This window comes from Bos indicus x Bos taurus, chromosome 27 (genome assembly GCF_003369695.1).
Source record: "Bos indicus x Bos taurus breed Angus x Brahman F1 hybrid chromosome 27, Bos_hybrid_MaternalHap_v2.0, whole genome shotgun sequence".
NCBI lineage: Eukaryota > Metazoa > Chordata > Mammalia > Artiodactyla > Bovidae > Bos > Bos indicus x Bos taurus.
In genome coordinates, this window is record NC_040102.1 from 37,065,647 (window position 1) to 37,092,927 (window position 27,281).

The following is a 27,281-nucleotide window of genomic DNA, read 5'->3' on the forward strand; positions in this document are numbered from 1 at the left end:
AGGTTTAGTTTGGTGGCTCAATTTTGGCCTGCAGGACCGCATTCTTCCTGTTCCTCTTCTCTGCCATTTACTGCATTGGCCTCATCCTAACAGTCACAAGATGCCTGCTCATGGCCATTGAGGCCGCCAGCATCCTTATTCACACCAGGGGAGGTTGGCTTTCCCTCCCTGGAAGCCCACGTAAGCCTCTCTCTGCGTCCGTTTGGTCCAGATTGTCTTTGCCTGAGTGCCCGTGAGCCGGTCACTGGCAGAGGGAATGCAGGTGCCCTGACTCTTAGGTGATTATCTCTGAGGATGCTGAATGCGGGGAAGCTGCCCAGACTCTGCCACAGTTCCTTTTACCAAAAGGAAAAAATTTCACTGCAGCCTGCAGGAAATTCCCCATAAGGGAAAACATTTCTTACTGTTCTGCTGTTTTTTTTTTTTAAAACAGATCTTTATTTAAAACTCCAATCCGCCCAGCTTAGCATTCTCCACCAGCTCAGGGAGCAGAGACCTTCACAGGCTTCCCAGTCTTCTGCTGAGACGCTGCCTTCCTTCGTGGGAGCCTTTGCAGCAGCCGATGGCTGCCCTTTTAGATGTTTGCTTAGCCTTTTTTGCTTCCTTGGTGGCCCTGCCAGTTTCTTCTCATTGAGGCTTCCGAAGTTCAGGTTCTGATTTCCTCTTGGCCATCACATTAGCAAGAGATGCACCCGCTTCAGCCGTCTGGAATTTGAGTGCACGGCAGGGTCTTTTCTTCTGACCGTCCCTTTCTGTGCTTGCTTCTGTAGAGGACAGTCCAGTTGATCTGACGAGGATTCCTCTCGGAGAGGAATGCCAGCTCACATTTTGCATCAAGAAACTGGAAAACCTTCCCATCGGTCCAGGCATAGCGCCCCCCATGCCCTGGGTAGATCTTGAACCCCCTGAAATGGCCCAGCTCCACCTTCAGGACGGCTAATGCCGGGAAGAAGGAAAGATCTGTTCTGCTTTTTTAAAATGTATTCACCTCCAAGATGAGGTAAAGAAGCCTGAGAATTCTGCTGTATGGTTAACCGTGAAATCTTTCTTTTATCCCTCTCTCTTTTCTTTTTCCCCCTTTTTTTCCAGATCCAGACATTTAACGTGGACGCACCATGCCAGACCGTGGAAGATTTAACGAATGGGGTTGTGATGGCCCAGGTTCTTCAAAAGATGTAAGCACAAATCGCTTTATCTTGTTCTGTGTTATGCACATGGATATTTATTAGATGGAAAACATGGGCCAAAAAATAAAGTGTTGGCGTGACCCACGAGTTGCCTGTAGACTGAGAACCGAGAGGCACGTGTGGTTTTGGTGGTCCGTGCTTCTTTCAGCTGCAGGGTGGTTAAGGCTGCAGTCGTTACAGTGCTCCAGCAGTTTGGAATTCTTCATGTGTTTTTTCAGCAAGTGTGGCAGACGTTTTCATGGTAGCATCCCAATTTTGCCATTCTAGAACGCTCTTAAGAGGCTTCCTCTTTCTGTAGGACTCTGCCCAGATGTCTCCTCAGCAAGGTTTATACTTTTTATATTTTATAAATATGTTTCCATTATAAAATAAAGGAAAGGCATGCCCCATGTTCTGTGTCCCTGTTAACCTTCTGTGTGCTTCTAGAGGTAGGCAGCACTATCTCATATGCCATGTATTTGGCTTGTTTGTTTGTTATCTGCTGCCTGTGGAGACACACACACACACACACACACACACACACTCAAGCTCCACTTGGAGGTGGGAGGTTTCTTTCGTTCATTGCTGTATCATGGCACCTAAGGCAGTACCTGGTTTTGGAGTAAGCCATCTGAAAATGCCCTTCTTTGTGGATCCAAAATAGTCAAATGTCAGCATCTCTGTTGGTTCTGCCTGGATCGTGGGTGCTCTGTTTACTGACTAATGGAAGGAGTGAGATACTCGTTTGAGATATATGATATAAAATAATCCCAGTTCTTTCCTTCTGAGCACTTTGAAAGCATAATAATAAAATTGATATTATCAGGTTGTCTTGAACTTTTGACCTAGGAATTTTCAAGTAAAGGATTACCTGTGAATTTATGATGTCATTAGGTGTGACGTGATCTGGGGGACACGGTTGTCTATTGAAGCCTGAGACAGTGAGAGATTTGCCTGTGACTTGCCGAGGTTTCCTGCAGCCCGGTTGAGGACCGGTGTCATCACTGAAGGCTTCTTGCTGTTGCTCGCCTTGCAGGGAGCGGTGTAGAGCTGCTTATCTGAGAAGCAACTCAGACGCCTGCATTTCGGGGAATCTGCCTGCCTTTCACGTTAGGGGTCCGTGCCTGAGAACTATAGCTTGCCGTCTTCTGCACTCACATGGCACATCCCTCCTGATACACAGGCGTGTAGGCTTTTTGGTGGCACTCAAGGAGGCTTGCCTAAAACCTGACCAGCCCTGGTTCTAGCGCTGAGAAGAGTGGGCTTGTGATTTCCACGGTCGCCTGTAAGTGGTGCCCTGATAGCGCTTTAAACAGTCTTGAGGGTTTCACTCAAATTCTTAATAAGAATTATTTGTGGGCAAGTGGGCATAGCTACGTGAGCTTTCCAAGTCGGTGTTAGTAAATGAGTTTTTTGTTTAAGTTACTTTGGGTAGGATTTCTCTCAATTGTAGAAACCAGGAGAAAGCCTGTTTGTACATATTATTTTACCAAACCAAGATCATAACATACATGATGTTCTGCCAAGTGGTTGTTCTAATTTACTGTAGTCTTGTAGATGTATTTCTCATCAAGATTTCACTCTGTTTTCTCAAAATGAATCCCTTTTTTTCATTTTGTTGTGGTATAACACAGACCAAAAAGCATACTAAAAAAAAGGTGACAAATTTATGTGTATGTTTGTATGTATTGTATGCATGGATGTGCACACACATTGGTGTGACCACCACCCGGTAGAACTGTATAACGTTTCAGGCTCCCTGATGGTTCCCCGCGTGCCCTTCCGTAATCAATACCCCTTGTCTCCAAGATAGCCATGATTCTGAGTTCCACACCATCCTTATTACAATTGAAATCTTACAGTTGATACCCTTTTGTGTCTGATTATTTCAACATAACGTCTTCATGACTCATCCATGTTGTTCTGTATTATCTGTTTTAAATAATTGCATCATACAGCTTCACAGAAGCTTCCTCCTCTGTCAGTTTGATATTTCCTGAACAGCTACTCTGTGTCCAGCGCTGGTGACACAAGGGGGAAGCACAGACCGCAGGGTAACTGCGTTCAGAGAGTTCATAACCTGCAGAGAAACGGATTTTTAAATAACTGTGGAAACAAACTTGCTAATATAATAAGCGCTGCAGAGAAAGTTGTGAAAGTTTCAAAGTTAGCAGGCAACTCTGCAGAGCTCGCATTCAGAAGAGTCCGAGAGGAAGATGTCCATTTGGGTGTCTCTCAATGGAAGCCGTGAGCGTGGATTATTACATAGCTCAGGGAAGAACACGGAGTAAGAAGAACACATGTGTACATGAAGCCTTGAAGACCTTCGATGTTCAGCTGCTGGTCAGAACATCTTCCAGCAGAGGGACCAGGACAACCCCAGGAACGCCTGCGAAATGTGGATGCCCAGAGAAAGGGCAGGTCTCTTCATTTGTTTGAGCCGAGCAGTAAAAAACTGGATCTTTTCTGTTGTTTTAGTAGAAATCTTATCAAATATATTCATAGTATCCTTATTGTTAGTACAACTTATTTTTCTCTCTCCTCTTTTAAGTCATTTTCTGCTCATCTGCTTTTCTGCTTCCAGCATCTTGTTGCTGCATTCTCTCTTGCTGTTTGCCCATGTAGGTTCACCTCTCCCTGTTTTTTGTTTTTAATCAGTAGACTTTGTTTTTTGGAGCAATTTTAGTTTCACAGCAAAACTGAGTGGAAAAAAGTTTCAGTATGAGACGATGAGAAAGTCCTGGAGGTGGATGGTGGTGATGGTCGGACTACAGTGTGAACGTACTTAGTGGTCTGAATGATAAATCATACGTATATTTTACTACAATAAGAGAAGCTTTTAAAAACTGAGCCAGCGGTCTGGTGAGTCGTCACCTGCTCCGTGCCGCACCCCACACAGACCCTCCCCCACTGTCAGAGTCCCCACAGCGCGGGACGTTTGTTACCATTGCTGAGCCTGCGTGGAAGCATCGTCATCACCCAGCCCCCAGTTTACGACAGCGTTCACTCCGTGTCGTACACTCGAATTTCATTACAGCGCAGAGAATAGCATCTGCCCTGAAAATCCCAGAGCTCTGCCTAGTCACCCCCCACCCCCCAGTCACGGATCTTTTTATTGTCTCCACTGTTTGGCCTTTTCCGGTCACACAGGATATAGACTGACTTCTTTCACTTAATAATGCGCATTTACGATTCCTCCTTGTCTCTTCCTGGCTCGCCCGTTCATTTCTTTTGAGGGCTTACCCCTCCTTTTTAAAATAGCTTTGTTGAAATCAAAGTGACGTGCATTGAATTGCACATTTGTAGAGTAGAATTTGATGGGTTTTGTTTTTTTTTTTAACTGGTGGAGATGCCCAGGGAACTGTCAAGATAATGAGCATATCAATTACTTCAAAAGATTTTTCTCAGCCCCTCCTTCCAGCACCCCCCACCCCACCCTTCCACATCCCCAGGGCAACCACGGATTTGCTTTTTGTCAGTTAATTTGCATTTTATAGAGAGTTATGTAAATAGGCTCATAGTGTGTTTTGCCTTTAGAGGGAGAGGTGGTGGCTTCCTTTAGTGCAACACAATCAGAGGTTCATCCGTATTGTTGCCGGTATTACTGGAGTGCACGCGTGTTCCATTGTACAGGCACACTAATCCGTCCCTCCACTCCTGGGCTGCTGTAGTCCGGGCTGTTAGAGATAGAGTGAGGCTCTGTTAGCATCACAGTCGATAACAAATGCTGTGAGCATTGGTGTCCCCATCTTTGTATGGACATACACTTCGATTTCTCTTGGGCAAAATTCCATGTAAGGGTGAAATGACTGGTTGTATGTTTAATGTTCAAGAAGCTGCCAATTTGTTTCTGAAGTGAGTGCACCACGCACATTTCCACAAGCAGTGTGTGAGTCTTCCGGTTGCCCCACGGCCTCAGCAACACTTGCTGAAGCTGGTGTTTTTCATTATAGCCATTCTAATGGCTGTCTAGGGGTGCATCACTGTGGGGTTTGTTTGTATTTCTGTCAATACGATGACTAGTGACGTTGGGCGTCTTTTCGTGTGTGTGTGTATACACATGTCTATATCTCCTTTGGTGAACAGTTTGTGGTAGTCTTTTTTAAAATTTTTTAAAACTGAATATAATTGATTCACAAAGCTGTGTTAGCTTTTGGTGTACAGCAGGGTGATTCAGTTATACACATATATTTAAAATATTCTTTTCTATCAGAGTTTATTACAGTTTATTATATACAGGTCCCTGTGCCACACAATAGGACTTTATTTTACATATGGTAATTTATATCTGCTAACCCCAAACTCCTAATGTATCTGTTGTCTACCCTCTTCCCCGTTGGTAAACGTAGGTTTGTTTTGTGTGTCTGCGTCCACTTCTGTTTACGGACAGGTTCGTTTGTGCTGTATTTTAGATCCCACATATAAGTGATATCATACGGTATTTGTCTTTCTCTTTGACTTCCTTCACTTGGTATGATAATCTCTAGTTGTATCCATGTTGCTACAGATGGTATTATTTTCTTCTTTTTTATGGCTGAGTAATATTGCATTGTATATACGTACCACATCTTCTTTATCCATTCCTCTGTTGATGGACATGTAGGTTGCTTCCATATCTTGGTTATTATAAATTGTGCTGCTGTGAACATTGGGCTGTGTGTATCTTTTCCAGTTAGAGTTTTTTTTTCCCCAGATACATACCCAGGAATGGGATTGCAGGATCATATGGTAGTTTTTTAGTTTTTTAAGGAACCTCCATACTCCTCGCCACAGTGGCCGCTCCAGTTTACATTCCCACCAGCAGTGTGGGAGGGTTCCCTTTTCTCTGTCCCCTCTCCCGTCTGCCTTTTTTTTTGATGCTTTTATTTATTTATTGGCTGTGCTGGGTCTCTGTTGCTGCGCAGGCAGTTCTCTCGCTGCGGAGCGCAGGGGCTGCTCTTCACTGCGGTGCGTGGGCTTCTCTCTGTGGTGGCTTCCTTGTTGCGGGGCACGGGCTCTGAGGCGTGCCGGCTTCCGTCGCTGCAGCCCCTGGGCTCAGGAATCACGTCTCCCGGGCTCTAGAGCACAGACTCACTAGTTGTGGCTCATGGGCTTAGTTGCTCCGCGGCATGTGGGGTCTTCCTGGCCCAGGGATCAAACCCATGTCTCCTGCATTGGCAGGTGGATTCTTTACCACTGAGCCAGCAGGGAAGCCCCTTTTGCCTATTTTTTTAATTGAATTGTCTGTCTTCTTGAATTTATAGTTCTTAATTCTAAATGAATGTTCGCTCTCAGATGTAGGTTTTAAAATATTTTCTCCCAGCCTGAGGCTTCCCTTTTAACTTTATTAATAGTGTCTTTGCAGAGCAAATGTTTTTGAACTTTTTATTATTAAATAATTATTATTTAATAATAATTTTTTTTTTAGTTCACCTGTTTTGTTTTTTAAACTGTATTAAGAAACCTTTACCAGACCCAGGGTCACTAAGATTCTCTCCTGTGTTTTCCTCTAGAAGTTTTACTGTTTCAGTGCTTCTATTTAGGTCTGTGATGCAGCTGAGCCTGGCTGGTAAAAACACCGACATGCTGGGATGTGTTATCCTGCGTTTCCCGGCGGGAACCTTTGGTCATCCGGTATCAGTGCCGCCCCAGCCCTGCCGTCTCCTTCTGGGGGGCTGCCTCCGCTGTCCCGTCTGCAGACCCCCAGCCCCGCGTCCCCCCTCTCTCCTCTGATCACCTTCCAAGGTAGGGGCCATCATACTTCTGAGAACATTGAGACACACACAGGAAAGTCTCCCTGGCATCCCCGACTCCGTCCCCCACCACCCCACTGCTGCCAGCATTTGTGTCGCCGCCTCGCTGCCTGTTGCTGCCTGCGGGCTGGGCTGGGGCCTGCAGTGACGCCCACCCCTGTGGGCCCTCTGCTTCTCTCCCCTGCTCTGCGGGGTCATATCCACCAGCAGGCTTCTGTGTCTTTAAACAGACTTCGCAGGACCCTGCTCCTGTCCACCAGCACGCCAGTCCTCCTCCCGGCGGAGCGTCTGTCCCGGACCACCTCCAACAACCTCTCTCACATCCACTTCCGGCAGAGTGTCCCCACCATCGTGTTGGAGCCGCTCTTGTTCGGGACATCAGTTACCTGCGTGCTGCTGATGCCGTTCTCCGTCCTCTCCTGGACCGGCAGGAACACTCCAAGGATCTCTCAGTCCTCGCCGGGACCGATGAGAGTGCTCCAGGGACAGATGCTCATCTGCTTACTGCTTCTTCCTTCTGACACTCGCTCACATTTGGCTTCCAGGGTGCTGTGGCCGGCAGGATTGCTCTCCTGTCTCGCTGGGTGGTCTGCATTTCCTGGGCTGGTCTCCCTCTCCTGTGCTCCCTCCTTGGGGTGCAGAGCCTTAGACTCAGGCCTCACCCCTCTTCCCTTCTCTTTGGTTTGCTTCACCTCTTGATGATTCATCTCACGGCCTGGAATATCATCCGTATCCCGAGATGCTCAGATTTTATCTCCAGCGTGAATCTCTCCTCTGGCAGCTGGACTTGATTTAGGCTCAGCATCTCCAGTCGGATCTGAAAGGCATCTCAGAGTCATCACGTCTAAAGCTAAGCCCTGCCTTCTACCCAGACCCACTCAGTCGGATGTCCTCTAGTTTCAGTGGTTGGCATTGCTGGCCTTGAGCTGCTCAGACCTTAAAACCTCCCTCTCCGATTTCTCCACATCCCGCATCCAACCCATAGCAGATACTGATGGCTACATTTTTAAACTATCGCTAAATCTAGCCTTTAGATCTGACTTCCAGGTTATAGAGAGCTACAGAGGAAGAGGTGAAAATAACTCACGAGGAAAGGGCCAGACAAATCCAGAAAGTGGACTGTTCCGCGGAACAATTGACTCGGTCTGTTCAGCAAGAAAGGAGTGAAGAGTTCTAGATCAGAGGGCCCAGACAGACAGACACTGACCGAACACGTCGGATGGCTCTTCTTGGAAGACCTACCTTGGACAGCAATGTGGACACCCCCAAGGACGTCGTGTAAGGTGGTAGCCGACCGGCTGCCAGGAGGCCAGACTCCACCCGTGACGTCCGGGAGGTGTCTGAGGTGGTCAGACTCGTGGAGCGGTGGCTGCCAGGGACTGGGATTTGGGGAAACGGGGAGTTGCTATTCTGCAAGTACCGAGTTCCCGTTCCACGCGATGCACAAGCTCTGGGCCTGCCGTGCTGCGCTGCACCGGGGGCTAACGACTGAACCCCGTCCTTGAATGTCTCTTGAGAGGGCAGAGCTCACGTTAAGTGTTCTTACCACAGCTTCAAAAACAAAGCAAGTACAGTGCATGACTCTTGGGTTTTGTTTGAACAAAGACACCTCAAGGATACAATGGAGGAGATTTGAATGTAGACTGAATATCAGATGGTATTCTGGGGGCGTTTCTTTGTTATGTGAGGTGTAGCATCAGAACCGTGGTGGGTGAGGTGAAGGTAAGTGCCTCACTTATCAGAGGTGTATTGTGAAGTTTTTAGGACTAAAAAAGGTTTATGATGAAAATTACTCGCTTTACTGCTGCTGTATTGGTCTAGCCGCCCTGATCGTGTTAATTTCCAGGCTAGCATCGGTGTCTCTGCAGTTGCCTGTCTGCAGACTGACGTGCGTGCAGCAGCCAGAGGGTTTCTTGGTCAGGTGTCCAGCTTCAGGCCGGCCCTGGTGCCCCAGGTCACTCGGGGTGAAAACCGAGGGCCCACAGTGACACGTGAGAGCCCACGTGACCTGCACACTTGGCTCCATCCTGACCTCACTTTCCTGTGTTCTTTGCCGCACTGGCTCCAGGCTCATCCTCACGCGTCCCCTGCCCCAGGGCTTTGGCACGGCCTGGCCCGCTGCCCCCAGTGTTTATCAGTCAGACCTCCAAATGCCACTCCTCCTCACCAGCCGCCAGGCACCCCGATAGCCGTCCGTCTCCCCATGTACCCCCCACCCCCCGACCGCCTGTTTAACTTGCTACCGCCCTCACCTTCTGGACCCACTTGTCCGGCTCTGCAGTAGGTGTTCTGTAAACGTTAGCTGAGTGAATGAATATGGAATTACAAATGTTGACTTTGAAATGAAAAGAAAGCAACTTTTATCTTCTTTTATCCTTTATCTCTAAGAAGAGTTCCCCGCTCTTATGTCATTCTCTATCAAGTTTCCCTGACGCCAGTATCCCGAGGAGACTCAGGCCCCACAAGTTGAGGTCGAAGTCCTTTGATTCTGACACTTAGGGCAGGCTTAGCCTTAAGGCGCAGTCCCATGGGACCGCCCCCACCGCAGATGCCACGTGGATATGGGCGGGGTCCTGGGGCACCCACACTCCTGCCCAGCCAACTGCAAATGCTGGAGTTCCTATGAACCCCCTCACGTTTGATATTTGTGAGAATGGCACAAAACTCAGGAAAGCCCTGTGCTTACAATAACAGTTTTATTGTAAAAGATCCAACTCAGGAACCAAATGAAAGAGTTGTCCAGGGGAGCGTGGGGTTGAGGGCAGGGCAGAGCTCCGTGCCCCTGGCGCACTGCCCTCCCAGCACAGGGCTGTGCTCACCCACCCTGAGGCTCCTGAACTCTGTTGTACGGAGTTTATTTGGGGGTTTCACTACAGAGCCCTAAGTGAAGTCATTAGCCTCAGGGAAGTTTGAACTTTATCTCCATCCCTTCCTGGAGGTTGGGGGTGGGGCTGTACATTCCTCTGGGACCAGCCATGGTCCTAAAGCTGTCTAGGGGTCCCACAGTGAGTCACCCCCTTAGCATTAGCTCTAGTATGGCTAGAAACAGCTCATGATGAATTGTAAAAGACACCCCATCGCTCAGGAAACTCACAGGGTTTTAGGAGTTCAGCCTCAGGAACCAGAGACGAAGACCAAACCTATGTCTTGTTCTGTCACAACCACATATTGATTGAAAGAGCCAGATCAGAAGTTGTAAGAGGTGCCTCTCAGTGCCGTCAGGTTTTATATTTCAGAGACCAAGAACAAGGGAAAAGAAAGAGATGAAATGACGGTCAAGCTGTGGACAGTGGTGGAAGGGCTCTTTGGGCCTGTGGGACCGGATCGCCTGCCTTGGTTTAGATAGAGCCTGTCCCTTCGGAGCCTGTGTTGCTCATTCGGACACAGGCGGGGCTAAAGCATAGTTCACTTTATTTTTGTTGTCATTAAGGATGTAAAATATAAATATCATAGCTAACTCTTCAATATCCATTTAATGGCAGAGGACCAAAATGATCATTTTAGGTAATGAAAAGATCATGAGAAAATAGACCTAAGAATCAACATATCTATTTAAAAAAATAGTGAAGTTTGCTACTAAAAATGCCATATTAAGCATATTTGTATAATGTAGCTGATGCGCTTTGTTTATAGTAGAAACTGACCCAGCGCTGTAAAGGAGCTGTACTCCGGTGGTTTTAATGCCTTATTAAGAAATTAAATCAAACTGCGGTGTTTGTTTCAGACCTCCTCTTCATTTGGGGGATTCAGGAAGGATATTATGGTACTTTAATAATTGCAGCAGTAGAAATAAAATTTAATGTTTTGGTTTCTGTGGAGGCAGTTGACTACAGGAAGACAGTGTATTTGTGGAATTACATGAAGGATTAAAGTTAATGGGCTTTTCCTTTAGCTTAAGCTGTGACAAAGAAGCTATAGCCAAGTAGTTGTGTTACTGGAAAAGTCGAGGAAATGGCTTTGTATGTTTTGTGGTTGGTTTGTGTTGTTTTCTTAGCAGAGTCAGGACGTAGTAAGAAGCTAAAGATAGTCCCTTACTCATGAGGAACACTCCCAGTAAGATTATCCCTTGTTGGTTACATATCTATGCAGAACTATAATCTGTTACGATTTTGGAGAAGATTGCCTTTATGTTGTTTGATCCTAGCCTGAGAACCTTAATTAGGGTTTTTAAGAAAACACTGGAAATTGTCAACAACGTAGAGAAACAGAGTTATGGCTAGATGCCGGCACATTGAGTCAAAGTTCTTGACTACAAAAAGTCACTTTAAATGGAAGCTGGCTGGGGACCACTGTTCCTTTTTTTTTTAAATTGAAGTGTAGCTGATTTACGGTGTTAATTACTGCTGTGCAGCCAAGTGATTCAGTTTTACATACACGTTCTTTTTAAAAAAATACTCTTTTCCATTATGATTTCTCCCAGGATGTTGAATACAGTCCCCTGGGCTGTACAGCAGGACCTCGTTGTGTATCCATTCTCTGTCCAGCAGTTCACATCTGCCAGCCCCGACCTCCCCCCAGCCCTGCCCCACGTCCTCCCGCCCGGCTCCCAGTCCGCTCTCTGCCTCCGTGGTTCTGTTCTGCTTCACAGATAGTTCACATGTGTCGTAGTTTGGATCTGTGGACTCCTGTTGTTGCTGTTGTCTTCCACCCAAGCGGCAGATGGGAAGCTTATTCAGTAAAAGCGCTGTGACTTGGTCCAAACGTTGTTCGGTGCTGCGGACTGCCGCGTGTCAGACCCAGGGTGCTCTGCGGACAGTGGTGGCCGGGACTGCTCATCTGTTGTCAGAAAAACGGCAGTTCTATCAGCTGTGCCGCGTAACTGCGTGAGCGTGGGGCGATCACTCGCCTCCTGAGTCTGACGTTCCGCAGTGTCACGCAGGGACACTGGTAACCTTCCTGGCAGGGTCACCGTGAACGCGGAGTGCCGGGCTCCGTGGCGTGGACGCTCCCGGCGCTGAGTACAGGGTAGTAACAGCTGCCTGGGCTGTCCTTCCTTCTCTGCTCAGGCGCCGTTTTGGGGTTCTGACGCGGTGGTCCTTTTAGGAAGAAACAACCTGTATCATAGTGCTTGGCTTGAAATGTTTTATTCAGATTTTTCTAAGTTCTTCGATTTGTGTTACTCTAAATTTGTAAATGAAGTATTTCATAGTCTTGGAGTTCTCAGAGTGTATAGTTTCTTAAACACTGTAAAGCGTTCTTTTTTATAAGTTAAGGGGTTTCCTGTTGAGGTGAAAGTCTCTCTTAGCTGTGTGACCCTGAATCACAACTCAACCAGTAAGTCTAGTGTGCCTTTGGCTTTGGGTGAGCATCCCCCACTTAGCACCAGACTCACAAGTTGCCCTGCTCGTGAGTCCTTCTTATTTGGAAAGACTGTTAACTTGGCTGGCAGTGATAATGATTTTTAGATTATGGTTTTTTCAATGATTTAAGTATTAAAAATACGAAATTTTTCATTTTCTGAATTATTTTCATGGTAATTCTTTAATATTTTAGTAGAATTCACTTACATTATCGTTTTTTCTTTGCATAATCTATTGTTGCAAGAGGTTTTAAGCCAAGAGGCCTCTTTTTGGGGGGTTGTCGGCCTAGTGTGTGTCCCGCTCCAGCCTTCTGGTCCCGTGACAGTCAGACTGGGGATGGAAACAGACTGGCTTCATCGTTTGCAGTTTCCTGCGAATTTAGAATTGGGGTTGGCTGGGGGCTGCTCTTCAAAACTCTCTCCTTGAACTGGCATGGTGAAGATTTGGAGCATGTGTGGGGACACAGACAAAGCTGGTCTTCAGAAAGAAAATGTATAGACGGGCAGAAGCAAAGGGGAAAGTCAGGCGAGCACCTTCCAGACTGCTAACAGCCTTCCTGTCCTTGGTCTAGTTCTCGAGGGGGCCCCACTGCCTTTCTGTACTGTCAACGTACCTCAGCAGTCTTCCTCAGTCTCCTTCTTTTTGCAGTTTTACTCAAATTAGTTTCGACTAAAGAAGCTACATTAAGCTTGGAACAAAAATAGTTGAGTGTGAATATCTACATGCAGAAGAATGGAGCTAGACCCTTTGCTTACATTATGCACCCGGGTCATAACCTACCAAAAACACGCCCACGTTGAAAACTAAGGCTGTTGAAAATCACAGAAGACATAGGAGTGAGTCCTCCTGACCTTGAATTAGGCAAAACCTTCTTAGATATAGTACAAAAAGCAGACATAGATGAAATTGAACTTTATCAAGATTAAAAACAATTGTGCCATAAACTGTGCCATCAAGAAGTTGTAAAAAGATAACTCACAGAATGCAAGGCAGTATTTACACATCTTATGTCTGATAAGGGGCTTTTATCTTGAATACTGAAAACAAAAACAAAAACTAACAACTCAAAAAAAACAACCCAGTTGTTAAATTGGAAAGACTCTAAATAGACTTGTCCAAAGAGGATATACAGATGGCCAATAAACACATGAAAAGATGCTCCACATTATTAGTTATTACAACGATGCAGATGACAACCACAGTGAAACAGTCCTTCACATCCATGCTGACAGACACAGCTAAAAAGAGGGATAGCACCAAACAGCAAGACTGGAAAAAATGGAGCTGATGTGTGCTGCTGGTGAGAATGTAAAGCGGTACAGCTGCTTTGGGAAATAGTTTAGTCACCTTTCACGTGTTAAACAGGGTTGTTAGGGGACCCAGCAATTCTGTTGCTAGGCACATACCCACATGAAGCATGTATATCAGCTGATGAATAGATAAACAAAGTATAGTGTATCCATAAACAGAATATTATTGAGCCTTAAAAAGGAAAGAAGGGATGACACATGCTGCAACATGGATGAACTTTAAAAAACATGCCGAATGAAGGAAAGCAGACACAAAAACCCACACAGTGCATAATTTCACGAAACGTACAAAACGGCAAACTCATGAAGGTAAAAAGCAGATTAGTAATTCCTAGCGGCCAAAAAGAGAAATAGGAGTGATGGCTAAATGAATAAAGGATTTCTTTGGGGGATGATGGAGAAGTTCTAAAATTAGATTGTGGTAATGTGAATATACTAAAATCCACTTCAAACAGGTGAGTTGTATGGTCTGTGAATTATATCTCAATTAAAGAAATTAAAGAGACAATAAAGTGAATATGTTAACTTTGGTACAGGCTTCAAGAATAATCATCGTAGATTTCTATGGAGATAACTTATTTGTAACTTTTTTCATAAATACGTGTGCCTAAATAAGTACATCTTTTTTAATAATAAAATTTTGAAACTCTAGATAGCATGTTATTTCATTTAAAGATAACTTGAAATTTAGTACTGATTGTGCATATCAGTTTGAGTGACAGTTTAAATTGAGACTGTTGATTTTGTCCTAACATGTTTTTCTGGTTGCTGTTACATTTTTTGGGTGAATGGAGACAGTTATGTTGTGAATAGATCTTTCAACTCAGCACTTGCTAGAGCAGGTCAGAGGTGTTCAACTTGTGGTCTTGAACAAATACAATTTAATTTCTTAAAGCATCTGTGTCAAGAACTTCAAGGTGAATATCGTGCCAGGCTAAAAGCTTTTTTTTTTTCTTTCTTTCTTTCTAGTATTTATAGGAGTTTTGGAGGTTTTCCTGAGAAAAATAAGCATAAGTATATTCAGGTTATATCCTTGTTTCGGTTTGTTTGTCCACACCGAATCCAAGTGTTATCTTAGATTTAGGGCTTCTGCAAACAGAAACAGTATCCTTTTTTGTCTGATGCCTACTATTATATAAACAGGTCTCTGTTTATACTATTTAAGCACATTAAAATTTTAGTAATGTTGGTGACCTTCAAAGTAGTAGGGGATGAAAGGCATTGAAATACTAACTGAATAGCTTATTTTAACCTTCTTCCTAATATATTTCATTGACCTTTTTAAAACAATTGTCATTGACTTTGACTGCTTTTAGATATTAGTATGGTATCTGCTAATTCCAGATAAGTGTATAATTTTAAAAATATATTTAACTTGTATCTTATCACTTTTCACCTTTTAGCTTGTTTTTGATTAAAAAATATTTTTAACGAGCTGATAATGGTTGATTTTAGAGAAACTTACTGTAATTGCATTCAGTGTCATGTATTATTTTGTGACTTATATGTGTCAAATACATTTTTACATAACAATTAAGTGATGATGCAAAATGAATTTCATTTGTGTTTGTGTATGTGTGTGTTTTGTTTTAGCTTGAGAGCTACATGATCTTAATATGCTAGCTTTTTCTTATTTGCAGAGATCCTGCGTATTTTGATGAAAATTGGTTAAACAGAATCAAAACTGAAGTAGGAGATAACTGGAGGCTAAAGGTAATTTATTTTTATGTCTTTCGCTTGGGTGACTGTGACCCTTGCTGACTTTTGGTCTGATGTGTCTGAAATAGCATTTGGTGAATAGTAACTAAAGATGGGGGTCAGCTGAGACTGCTCACCACAGTGCTGTCTAGTGAAGCATAGTGACCAGGCCCACAGCCCAGCCCAGTGCTCACGACCCCGGTCACGTCTTCAGCCCTTCAGAGCCTGAGTTTCCCATTTATAAAATGAGGGTTGTGACAGGATCCACCCCACGGAAATAAACGAGTTAATCATGTAATGTACTTAGGACAGTCACGTTAGTTGCTAGTGTTGTTATTAAAGATGAGGAAATACTGATCATTACTAACTGTGTCCACAGCACTCAGAGAATGAATTATTTTTATTTCCACTCTAATGACCTTAGTTTTCAGTACTTCTCAGTCATCTTTGAGCGAAACCCACAGTGAGAAATGCAGTTCACAGTGAAGCCTCCCACCCACCCAAGTGTCTGTGCATGTGTAGTCAGATAAGTTTCTAACCTTGCTCTATGCAGTAATGTTTTTATTTTATTTTTTAAAAATACAGATCGCAGCCCATCTGTAAATTTTTTTTTTTACCTTTCTGTCTTGAAATGATTATAGACTCATATAGCGGGTTGGGAAAAGAAAAGTACAGAGAATTTCCACGTACCGATCCCCCGGTTTCTATGAAATCTAAGGACTGATGTGGATGTACTCTGCAGTGTATGCGGCCCTGCCTGGCTCTGTCCACATGCGTGTCCCCGCATCCACACACACCACCCACGTCACCCGGGCCCTCGGGCGCTGCTGCCTCCCTCTCCATCTCTGTAATCTTGTTACACAGAATCATTCTGTGGTCATAACTGGCGGTGTGGAGAACTCTAGAATCATTTATTTTTGACACAGCTTGTTGTTGTTTGTTATTTACTCGCTAAAAGTCGTGTCCGACTCTTTGCAGCCCCATGGACTGTAGCCCAACCAGGCTCTTCTGTCCATGGGATTCTCCAGGCAAGAATACTGGAGTGGGTTGCCGTGCCCTGCTCCAGGGGATCTTCCTGACCCAGGGATCGAACCTGCATCTCCTGCGTTGGCAGGCGGGTTCCTTACCCCTGAGCCAAGGAAAGCCCTTGATACAGCTTAGTAGTGACTCAAATTCAGATGAGTGAGCTTGTGAAATCCCTGGACTTAGGACGGGCCAAGCTTGGTTTGTTTTATATTTCCATAAAGCACATGTTTGAGGAAAATATTTATTCATTGACTAGACATTGGGTCTGACAGAATCTAATTCCTCTTTTTCACTAAACTCAAGTTAATGGATGCTGTTTAATGACACTGTTTTAATTTCGAAATAGCCTTTCAAGAATAGACAGTTAAAGAGGTAGCTCTTCAGTGTTACGACATAGAAATCAGGCTGCTCATCAGCTCATTTGCTACTAAAGGAGCTGCGTGCTCCACTCCTGGGTACACGGTTTGTACACAGACACACACACAAACCCACACAGTCGTCAGTGTCAGGAGGGTGGCAGGCAGTAACCCAGAGAAGGGGAGTGTTTATCACGTCCTTTGTGTTCAGAACTGACAGGCGCCACTCTGGTTTGCATTCCTGTTCTCTGTATCATATCCTGTGTTCTATTTCTTCAGCTGTATTTCTTAAATTTTAAGATGCCATTAATTTTAAGCTACTGTTGATGAATGAATAATAAGATTTGTCGTTTTTCCAGTGGAGAATAAACTACTGTTTTAAACTAATGCATTGATCTTCAAGACTTTTTCGAAGTTAAAATGTTAAAAGATAAATGAACACCATAGAACCAAAGAAAGTATAGATTTCCTATGACTCCAAATTTTCTTAGGGATGCGAACATGTTTTATTTATGAGTTGTTTTTTTTTTAAGGATGATGTTTTCAGTTTATTGTCTTCCCTTAAAACTAAGCATGGCTTCGATGACCCTGAGCCCCACTGCTGTGGAATCTTTTCTTTCATGGCTCCCACTGCTCCTGCCCTCTGTCCTAGAATGTCTTCCACTGGGAGCATCCACCAGGGGCAGCCAGGTGGATGATCAAAGGAATCCTGCCGTGTGTGCACCCTGACACAGATCCAGCCACACGAGTTGGGTCCAGAAAACAAGGGGGAAATGCAAGTCTGCGGGAAATAGCGCAGGTGACTGTGCCTGTGGTTTCCCCCAGGCGCAAAAGCAGGAGCCTGCGCTCGGAGCTGAGTGGCTGCTAGTCCCTCAGCCTGTCTTGTTACTGAGACGCTCCTTACAGCACTGTTGTCTTGCAATGCTGAGCATTGTACAAACATTTAAAGATATAGTTTTTTTTAACCTAATGGCTCCTAAGTATTTTCTTGGTCTCAGCTAAATGAACACACTGTTTTTCTGACCATGGAGGAGCTTTGAGACATTCTTTCATAGGTGACAACCTGTTTTCGTAGGTTGCTTTGTGAGGATAATTTTGACTATAATTTTTGCTTAATTCTCTAACTTTAGAACTTAACCTCTGTATAAGATGTAACTCTGCTTTTCTGGGGAAAACGGCACTGAACTCAAGTCTTCAGTAAGCATGCCACATTTTTTTTCTTTCCCTGCAGAAAATCTACATACCTTGATCCTACTCTTAAGTCTTCTGCAATTACCTTCTGATTCTGTCAATGTGGTCAGAACATTGAAAATTTAATTTAATAATTGGAAGCTTAATTAATTTGCTTTATAAATCTCTTAGATCAAATAAACCATTCAGAGTCCTTTTTTATGATGGTGATTCAAATGTACTGTTGAATTTTATTTTTTATGTTTACTTTATGATTAACAAGAATGATTGTTGATTCAGAAAGTTTTTAACTTAAAGTGTGTTTTCATCTGTGGTTGGCTTTTACCCAGTTGTTTTTTTCTCTCTTTAAACAGATAAGCAACTTAAAGAAAATTTTGAAAGGAATCCTGGATTACAATCATGAGGTAAGGACATTCTTTTCATTTTCCTTGGAAGTATTACTATGGGATAGTTTAATTTTCCAGTACTTGAAAATAATTTCAAGTAAAGGAAAAATTAACTCAGAATTAATAATCAGCCTTATTTTCTATTGTATAGTCTCTATGATGTTGGTTCAGGAAACCAGCTATTAAGTGAATTTTAGATAAATAATCTTTTTCACTATAATATGGATAGTTGGTGAAGGGCTACTCATTTATGTAAGCTTTCCTTTCTGCTATCTGTTAACTGTCTCCTATCTTTCCTTACTCATGAAGGTGCAAAATTACTGACAAGTCCCTTCCCTGCTTCCGTCTTATTCCTTGGCAGACTCCCATCCTAAGATTAACTCTGTTTATCCAGTGAGTCTGTGTCAGGATGGTCAGGACATCGATGGGGAAAAGAATCAGGCGGTGGAACTAGTTTGTCTTTAGATTTCGTGATCACAGATAGCAAATGAACACACCACAGCCTAGAAACACCTGTTACTTCCTTACTGTTTTTCTCCACAAACTGACTTGCATTTAAGCCTACGTCTGTGCTTAGGTTATCTGTCCTCATCATCTCAGCACGTGACCCCGCCGTCCACCCTCCTGTTCCAAGTCCAAGCCCTGCAAATCATCCTACGGTCCTCCTCCTTCTGATGCCCTCAGCAAGGCCTGTTGGTTAACTCTCCAGAATGCCATTTTCTCCGTCTCTGCTGCCAGCGCCCTACCCCAGGCAGTCATCAGCTTTTGCTCAGGTCGCTGGTGTAGCCCAGCCGGTGGCCCTGGCCTTACTCTTGCCCCTCTGCCATCTGTTCTCCACTCTCAAGCCAGGCTACTTTTTTTTTTTAATGGAAATTCAGTTCCGTCACTCTCATCCCCCACATCATCCTTCTTGGTCTCCCTGTTGTGTTGAAAATGAAATCCTCACTTCTCACCAGGAGCCGCCGGATGCCACGCGACCCCCTCTCCTCCTCTTTGACAGCTCTGTGCTCACCTCACATACTGCAGCCACATTGGTCTTGCTTTCGTGCTTTTAGGGTCTTCTTCACTGTACCATCATCGGACAGAAACCTACCCAGTTGTCCTCAGATACTTCGTTTAGGGCCAGTCTCCCTTCTCTTTCCAGATATGGGCATCTTGCTATTAGCATTTTGGAGTCACACAGAGTGAAAGTGACCAGGGGAATCCTGCTTCTGCGGGCGTGAAACTACCTTCAGTTTTTGCTCTTTCCGCTGCCCCTGGGTTTTAGAGCCTCTTGGGCTCTACTTCTCTAGAGAGTGCACAGCCAGTCCTCCGGGGGAGATGGGGGGCTCAGTAGTGTCCACATCACATACAAGATTAGAGACTAAGTTGTCGTAACTCAGGAGGGTTATAACTTACATGGGGGAGGTAGAAAGACTAGACAGCTCTGCTCTGAGCAGGGAGTTTCCGGTGTGGACGACTCCTCTCTCATCAGATTTTAGTTGGCCATGTAGATGTCACTGCAGCTCTCAAGTGTTTCTCTCTGGCCAGATTCTAGGGCAGCAGATCAATGACTTTACCCTTCCTGACGTGAACCTGATCGCTGAGCACTCCGACGCTGCAGAGCTGGGAAGGATGCTTCAGCTCATTTTAGGCTGTGCTGTGAACTGCGAACAGAAGCAAGGTAACATATTTGAAGTTAGCGCGTGCATGTAAAATAACTGAGGAAAGTAGTTCATATCATTACGTGTATACAGATCGCATGTTCAAACAAGAACATCTTAAGGCCACTCATGAAGAATGCCCTTTTCTATGATTTTTACCAGTAATCTGTTTTCAAGCTTAAAAAGAGTTTAACAGGTTAGAACAAATTTGATTGCGATGATGTCCTTCCCCTTTCTGCAAGACTACCTAATTCTTTGAGTAGATTATTTTTAACGACACCAAGTCTGATGAAATTTACTGTTAATTGGACAAGGTCCAACCAAGTTAATTACTGATTAATAGTAATTAATACCTATGATCAGTTCAGCTATGGGAACTTAAAATTTGATATTTTAGATGGCAAGATATGTAATTTACCTAAAATTAGATGTTTTAGATTGAAGGATTTATTTCATAGACACTTAACTGAATATATGTATCACGCTCGGGTTTGGGACAGTGTCAGTCGACCTAGTACCTGCCGTCGTAGAACTTTAAGTTGAGTGGGACGGGCATTTCTAAGTAAGTGCTTTGATTTTAAAAGGCAGATAAAAATTATTTAGCATAGTTCGTTAAATTCAGATAAGAATTTCTTACATGTTTATTCTGTTAGGAGAGTTCTCAGCTCTTGAAAGTGTGTAGCCATTAAGAGTGGCTGGTTACAGGGTCCAAATAGGAAAAGATGAGAATGTTACCTATATCTGTAGTCCTATGGGAAAGCAATCATGATATTCATTGAGCTTCTCACACAGACCGCATGTTCTGTGTAACACCTAGATTGAGTTTTTCCCTGAAAATTATGTGAGCAGTGAACACTCTGAACAGGATTTTAACACCCCACTGTTCGGAGGGTGTTCTCTGTCCTCAGGAGCGCAGCTGAGAGCTTGCGTCAAATGCCGTGAATCTCTGGGTTGCTGGCACGCGGGATGCAAGGTGTGAGGCTGGCCAGGGGCTCTGCCGTCTACCTCCCGTCCCGGGATTCGGTGCTTGCCCTGCTTCCTCATGGCCCGAGTGAGGGCGTGAAACCCCATTGTCGTGAGGAGTCAGTGATCCTGTGTGTGTGTGTGCTCTGTAATCCATAAAGCGTGGCAGAAACACGTGCTTTCTGTTCAGAGGATGTTTTTCAGTTTCTAGAGTGAAGAGCAACTGCTCAGAGCGTTGGCTCAGCATCCGTTTATCTCGGCTACCTGACTTCTCAAACTAGGGCAGATACACAGTGGTAGATTTGAAAAAGCAAAGATTAGTAGTAAAAACACACTAATAATAATACTTAACTGAATGTCTCCCTTCTGCCTGGTAACCCAGCGAAGAACACTTTTTTGTAGACTGGGAAACTGAGACTCATATAAATATTATTCGCCCCAGATCTCTTGCTCGTGAGAGGCCAGTGAGGACAAAACCCTGTGTCTCTTCCACATGAGAGCTTGGTACTCTTTGTGCTAAACTGCTGTAAGTTCTGGACCTAGACGCTCGCTTTTCAGGATAAGCTCTCTGATACAGCCCACCTCATCCTCCACTGCTCCTGAGTCTGCGCCCAGCAATCATACGTGCTTGGATTTTTAACTTTTAAGATTTAAATTACTTTTTTCCACTTTTCAAAAAGCGTGCACTAACCTGGTTCTCACGTCATTTTATGTCATCCAGCATTTTACGGTGTTCGCGGGGAAGGGCCTTGACGTGGCAACACCGCTTCTTAACTAACGCTTCCCCTCTCACACCTGACTAACCCCCCCGCCCGCCCCCTCCGCAGGTCCCCGGGGCTGTCGCCCGTTCCCCCCGCCCCTGACCAGGCCCCTGCCCCCGCACCACAGTCTCAGCCTTTCGTTCTGCTCCCAGCCATGCCAGCGGCCCCGTAGCCAGGAAATTCCGTGCCTTGTTCCCAACACTCGTAGAATGTGCCTCGCAACAAACCAATCGAACAAAACCTTGAGCTCAGACTAAAGGAATTTCTTTCTTAACCAGAGAGTGACTCGGTTATGACGTCCATGGTTCCTGCCTCTGACAGCGCCTGTGGTTTATGCATGTAACGTGTTGTGTATGTCTGAGTGCATCGCCACACATTTGCTGGAGACAAGTATCCTTGGGGCAGTACTTCCTTAAAAACATGTTTTGTTTAATTAGAAGCTTCGGCATTAACAACTAGAATGTCACGATTTAATAATGCGGTCGCATTATTTTTTTAAACAAGTTACCTGTCAAGCAGAGGATTATAGTTTGGCATTAAAGATCCAGGAGTCTCTTGCCAAAAGATCACTATAACAATTGCACAGTCGGACTCCCTTTATCTCATATTAGAATGCTGAGACAGTTTTTTTGGTGTTTTTATGGATATAAAGTGAGAGAGGAGCAGATTAAGGCTAAAATTTCCTAATGACTTTAATTTCTGAAACATTTCTTATTAAAATATATTTACCATATTTGTTGAAATCCACCTGGTTTTTTATACTTCATCCTCACTTTTTCATCTATTATTGGATCTGAAAATAAAACGACTTCCAGGCCTTTTTTACAAGGCAAGAAATTATTTTTTTTTTCCAACTGTGTACTACTAACAACTCAGGGATTCTTCTCTTTTTTGGCAGTGGTGAGGACAAGATTGATGACATTGGTGCTTTCACTTTTTAAAGATGTGGGTCATGACTTTAAAGCTCAGGGTTACACAGTATTTTTAAACTATGGTATCAGTCTCTATCTTAAAACCATCTTAATTCTTTGTTCTAAGCAGCTCTCAGATTCCCTAATTTTTTTTTTAATTGTAGAAAATATTAAGGTAAAAATTACGATTATGAGATGGTTGGATAGCATCACTGACTCAATGGACACGCTTCTGAGCAAATTCCAGGGAATAGTGAAGGGACAGGGAAGCCTTGCATGCTGCAGTCCATAGGGTCGCAAAGAGCTGGACACGACTTAGCAACTGAACAACAACAAGAAATTATACAATTCAATACTTTGATGTCACATAAGAATAAAACCTAGACATCAAAGTTTTATAACATGTAACACAGAACAGTGTGAAAGATGTTTAAATTTTAGGAACAATGCAGAGTCCTTTCCTTCTTGGCCTTAGGCTTTACTGTTTCATTGCTTTACAATGCTGAAATCCTCCATTCCTGGGACTTTGAGCAGCAGCCTCAACTCTATGGGGAAGGGGAGAGTCAATTTCAGGAAAGAAACGTGCCGATTGTCAGCTTTCACTTTACCTCCAACACATGTATTTAACCACATACGAGAAATTCCAAGGAAGAATCGAAACACGGGAAGCTTCTTAGCAGAACTGATGAAGTCTTAGCCTTGACTCCCTCGCTTGTCTGTCACTCGAACACTGACACTCCAGGTTGTTCTTGCTTTCAGAGTACATCCAAGCCATCATGGTGATGGAGGAGTCTGTCCAGCATGTCGTCATGACAGCCATCCAGGAGGTATGTGGACCTTCGTGCTTACAGTTGGTGAGGAATTAAAGGAGCAAGCCTGAGTTTGAGTGTCTGAGTTAGAAATTTTAGAGACATTCTCCTACTTAGTTTCCGAGAATCTTTTTTTTTATACTTATGTTCTGGCTTATCTCATTTTTAGTTTAAATGGTAAACATTCCTCTTGCAGGTGTAGATATTCGGCAACTATACTTAGTTTTTTTAAATACACTGATGAATTAGGAATAGTAGACTGACTGATTCTTAAAACCATTTTAAGTAGTATCTGTCTTAACCTGCAGACTGCCTCACACCTAAGTATGGGTCTCTTGTTGGGAAGAAAATTGGTCTTCAACTCCTGCCAGACTCAAATTTCTAGATGAGTATTTATTAGCAACTGTAGAAGAGGAAAAATACTTTTTTCCTCTACCCTTCCAAGTTGTCTGCTGGGGCCTCTAAAAAACAACAAAAACATTAACAACAGCAAAGCATACAACCGTATTTAATGTAAGTCTTACACAACACAAGAAGCTTTGTGAAGAAATGAAGGCTGAAGAAGTGTTTCAGCCTGCGTGGGTTTGATGAAGAGTGGAGAGTCTTGTGGGAAAATGTGACAGGGAGGAAAAAGGGCAGCAATGAGTCCTGGTGTCCAGTTCCTCTTGCATCCCTGTGGCCTTGGAGGCGTGGATACGTCTCCCCTCTGACGTTGGGAGTGTACCTCTCCCGAGAGGGGCTTAAGACCTGCTTCCGAGGAAGGTCAGGAAATCTTTCCTGTCCCCATTCTTTCTCAATTCCTTCAGCTTGAAATAGTCAACAGGTCAGGGTGCATATTTTGGGGCAGTATGTTCTTAATTCCATCAGATGTTAAACATAGAACTGTAGTATTGAAAATGAAAGATAGATTAATAACTGGTGGATCTTAGGAGGGGAGAATTTTTTTAATCATAAAAGCAGTGGGAGAAACCTTTAAAGGAACTGCAGAATGTAAGTAAGTAACAGGAAAAAATACAGCAGACAAACATGAGAAATGCTGAATGCAAATTAAGTATCTTCTGTTCGATCCTACCGACTGACTGGATGCAGAGGTCCCTGCTCACCCTCAGATGAGGTCATTTGCTGGAATAACTTGTAGAGCTCAGTGATGATGGCTCCCTACAGTGGAGGTCTGGGGGGTCCTTAACTCGGTCTCTGTTGTCCCCTCCCTGTGGAATCAAGGGGTGTTACCTCTGGCACATTAATGTGTGACGGTACGCGGAGTGCTGCTGCCACCCAGGGAAGTTCACCTGTGCTTTCGTGTCCAGAGTTCTGATGGGGCTTCGTTTTGTAAGTATGAATGATTGGATCGTTGGCCACAAGGTTGAACGAAATTTCCAACCACCTTCCTCCCCAGAAGTCAGGCTGATACCCAGTGGCTCAAAGCCCCAACCCTCCCTCTAATACATGGGGACAGAGGTCAGCCAGAGTGTTCTTTATTACACAGGACCTTACTACAAAGCAAAGCTTTTAACAGAGGATCGGTTTGGCAGTCTAGCACTGATCCGGGGTAGGAGGGTAAGACTCAGGGTTGTGAGTGTTCAGATAACACAGCGACGGTCAGTGAGATGTGAGCCTGGATTGCCCTTCAGTGGTCTCGGGTTGGCTTGTTGGCATCAGGAGCCCAGCTACGTGCCGCTCGTTGTCTGCCGTCCCTAACACGTGATTCCAGCCCTGTGGTCTGCCCTGGTGGCGTGTGCACCAGTCCTCACGTCACATCCTGGCCAGCAGGTGGGCCCGAAGGAAGGTTCTCCACTTCCTTTTAGAAAAAGTCTAGGAATTCTCACGCTTGTTATCCAGCTGTTTCTCGCATTGGCACTCGAGGAAGCTGGAGAATGTGTTCTTTATTCCAGGTGGTCACAGACCCAGCGAGAATGTGAGGGTCCTGTTACTAAGCCAAAACAGGAAGAAATAATAAGGGGGCCGCTAACTGTCCTGCCTTCCTGTGGTTGATCCTGTAATTCCACTGTTAGGAGTTTATCCTGAGGAAGTCTGAAGTACAAAGGTAGACAGCGATAATAGTAATAGCAAGCGTGTATTCACACTTGCTCTTTGCTGGTACTCAGTAAACACGTCACATCTGTTAATACTAACTCAACATTCACTGCAGCTGCGATTAATGCTGCTGAAGAGTGTGCATAACCATCGTTAGAATGACAGCTTTTATCTTACAGATATTTTACCACAATTTAAAACCTTTTAAAAAGGTTACATCTCATTCTTTGAAGTATGTACTGGCACTGTCCCCATTTTAGAAGAGAGGAGACAAGAGGCCTCGACAGTGTGAGCAACCAGCTCAGGTTCACACCAGAAGCAGCAGCAGAGTTAGAACTCGGATAACGCAGAGCCCACGCTGTGAGGCTGTGCTGTGTCACCTCAGGTCCGTTTATTCAGCCTTACTATCTAGGACTGAAACACAGGAAATAACCTCAGTGCCCAGCAACAGGGGGATGGACAAACGAAGTATGATTCAACCATACGTTGGCGTTTTATGTAAGCGTTAAAGCATATTTTTTGAAAAGTAATGACGTGGGCCAAGTTTATAGCATATTAGGTTTAAAAAGATAGGATACAGAACACGCAAGCAGTATAATCCCATTTTTGTTAAAAAGTAAAAATTAAGATGTGTGAAAACAAACTTTCCACAATGTGAACTGTCTCCACGTGGCTGGATGTTTTCTATTCTGCATTCTCAAATTTTTCTGTAATAAAAGGTATCTTTAATTGGGTTTTTCTTTTTCACTGAAATCTGTAACTGACTGATTTTCATTCTGTGAATCTTATCCCAAGGAATTATGTAGAAATTCAGGCCATGATTGGGCACAACTTTATTAGCCTATTTTATATTAACAAAAATGTGAAAATAGTGTATTTCCATTGTCAAGAAGGTGACATTATAGCACCTCCACTCCATGGTTTATTATGTAGCTGATAAAAATTTGTCACCAAAAGTATCTTCCGACAAAGGGAAGACCTTTAAAATGTCAAGTGAACAAAGCAACGTATGAAAAGGTATGTACAGGTGGATATTCAGGTGATATGTCTGTTCCGTGCATATTCATCTTGTTCACTTAGCAGATGCCCATTGGGTGTTTAGAATGCAGAGGGACAATAGCAGCCTGCCGGTGGATAGAGCTGTGGAAAAGGTCTCTTGTCACACAGAGCGAGAGTCTAAAGGAAGAGCTGGCCAGACAAGGAGCTCAGACACCTCCAGAGTGTTCAGAGTGAAAATCACCATCATGGGGAAAAGTCAGTCGGTATGGGGACACGTGAGGAGGGCTTACTAGAGGACGTGGCATCTCACCTGAGCCCTGGGGGAGGAGACGAGCTGCAGTCCTGGGGGTGGCGGGGGCAGGGGACAGATGGGGACACAGGAGCTGCAAACCTGGCTAAAGATACAGTACCTTTTATTATAGAAAGATAGGAGAATGCAGAAGAGAAAGCCTCCAGCCATCCGGAGACTGTTAACATTCTGGAAAGTTTGCTTTTGTTCAGCAGACGTGGGAGGTGGTGGGGGCTGGAGGTGAGGCAGGAGAGCCCTAAAATCAGTAGGATGTTGAACGAGGTGGAATTTTGGAAACCAGTGAATAGACTTTGAAGGAGAAAATACTGTCAAGTCTGTATCTAAGAAACTCTAGGCAGTGAGAAGGATGGATTGGAGGAAAACACGGCCAGAAAAAGGAGAGCAGGTGCGACCTTAGTAATTGTCCGCTGAGAAGGGTGGGAGCTGACCTGGTTACAGTGTCGGATCGAGTGTGGGCAGACTGAGTGCTGCAGAGCTTTGGTCCGTAGGCCTGGTGACTGATCAGGCCTTGGAGGAGGGCCTGAGGACTGGACAGACCTATGGGGTTGAAGAAGCATTTTTGTAAGATGATTGTACTGTCTTTATTCAGGTGCTGCTGATCGCGATTTCTTTTTTTCTATTGTGGTACAATACACATAGCTATAAACCTGGCCGTTTTCAAGGTGATTCTGTAGCACGTCTCGATA

General features: G+C 44.3%; 1 protein-coding gene and 1 pseudogene across 4 annotated transcripts in view; one reads left to right on the plus strand and one right to left on the minus strand.

The window, feature by feature from the left end:
• HOOK3 (hook microtubule tethering protein 3) overlaps window positions 1–27,281 on the plus strand; it is an 88,254-nt gene that overhangs the window by 7,464 nt on the left and 53,509 nt on the right. For 3 of the 4 annotated variants that reach the window (XM_027529887.1, XM_027529885.1, XM_027529886.1), the window contains exons 2-6: window positions 1,090–1,175; window positions 15,149–15,221; window positions 18,133–18,183; window positions 19,696–19,828; window positions 23,203–23,270. In XM_027529887.1, coding sequence (XP_027385688.1) covers window positions 1,090–1,175; window positions 15,149–15,221; window positions 18,133–18,183; window positions 19,696–19,828; window positions 23,203–23,270 — 411 coding nt within the window. Of the gene's footprint in view, window positions 1–1,089; window positions 1,176–15,148; window positions 15,222–17,718; window positions 17,786–18,132; window positions 18,184–19,695; window positions 19,829–23,202; window positions 23,271–27,281 lie in introns of those variants that run through there. The other variant, XM_027529889.1, reaches the window with a different exon arrangement.
• Window positions 464–964, minus strand: LOC113884785 (annotated as a pseudogene).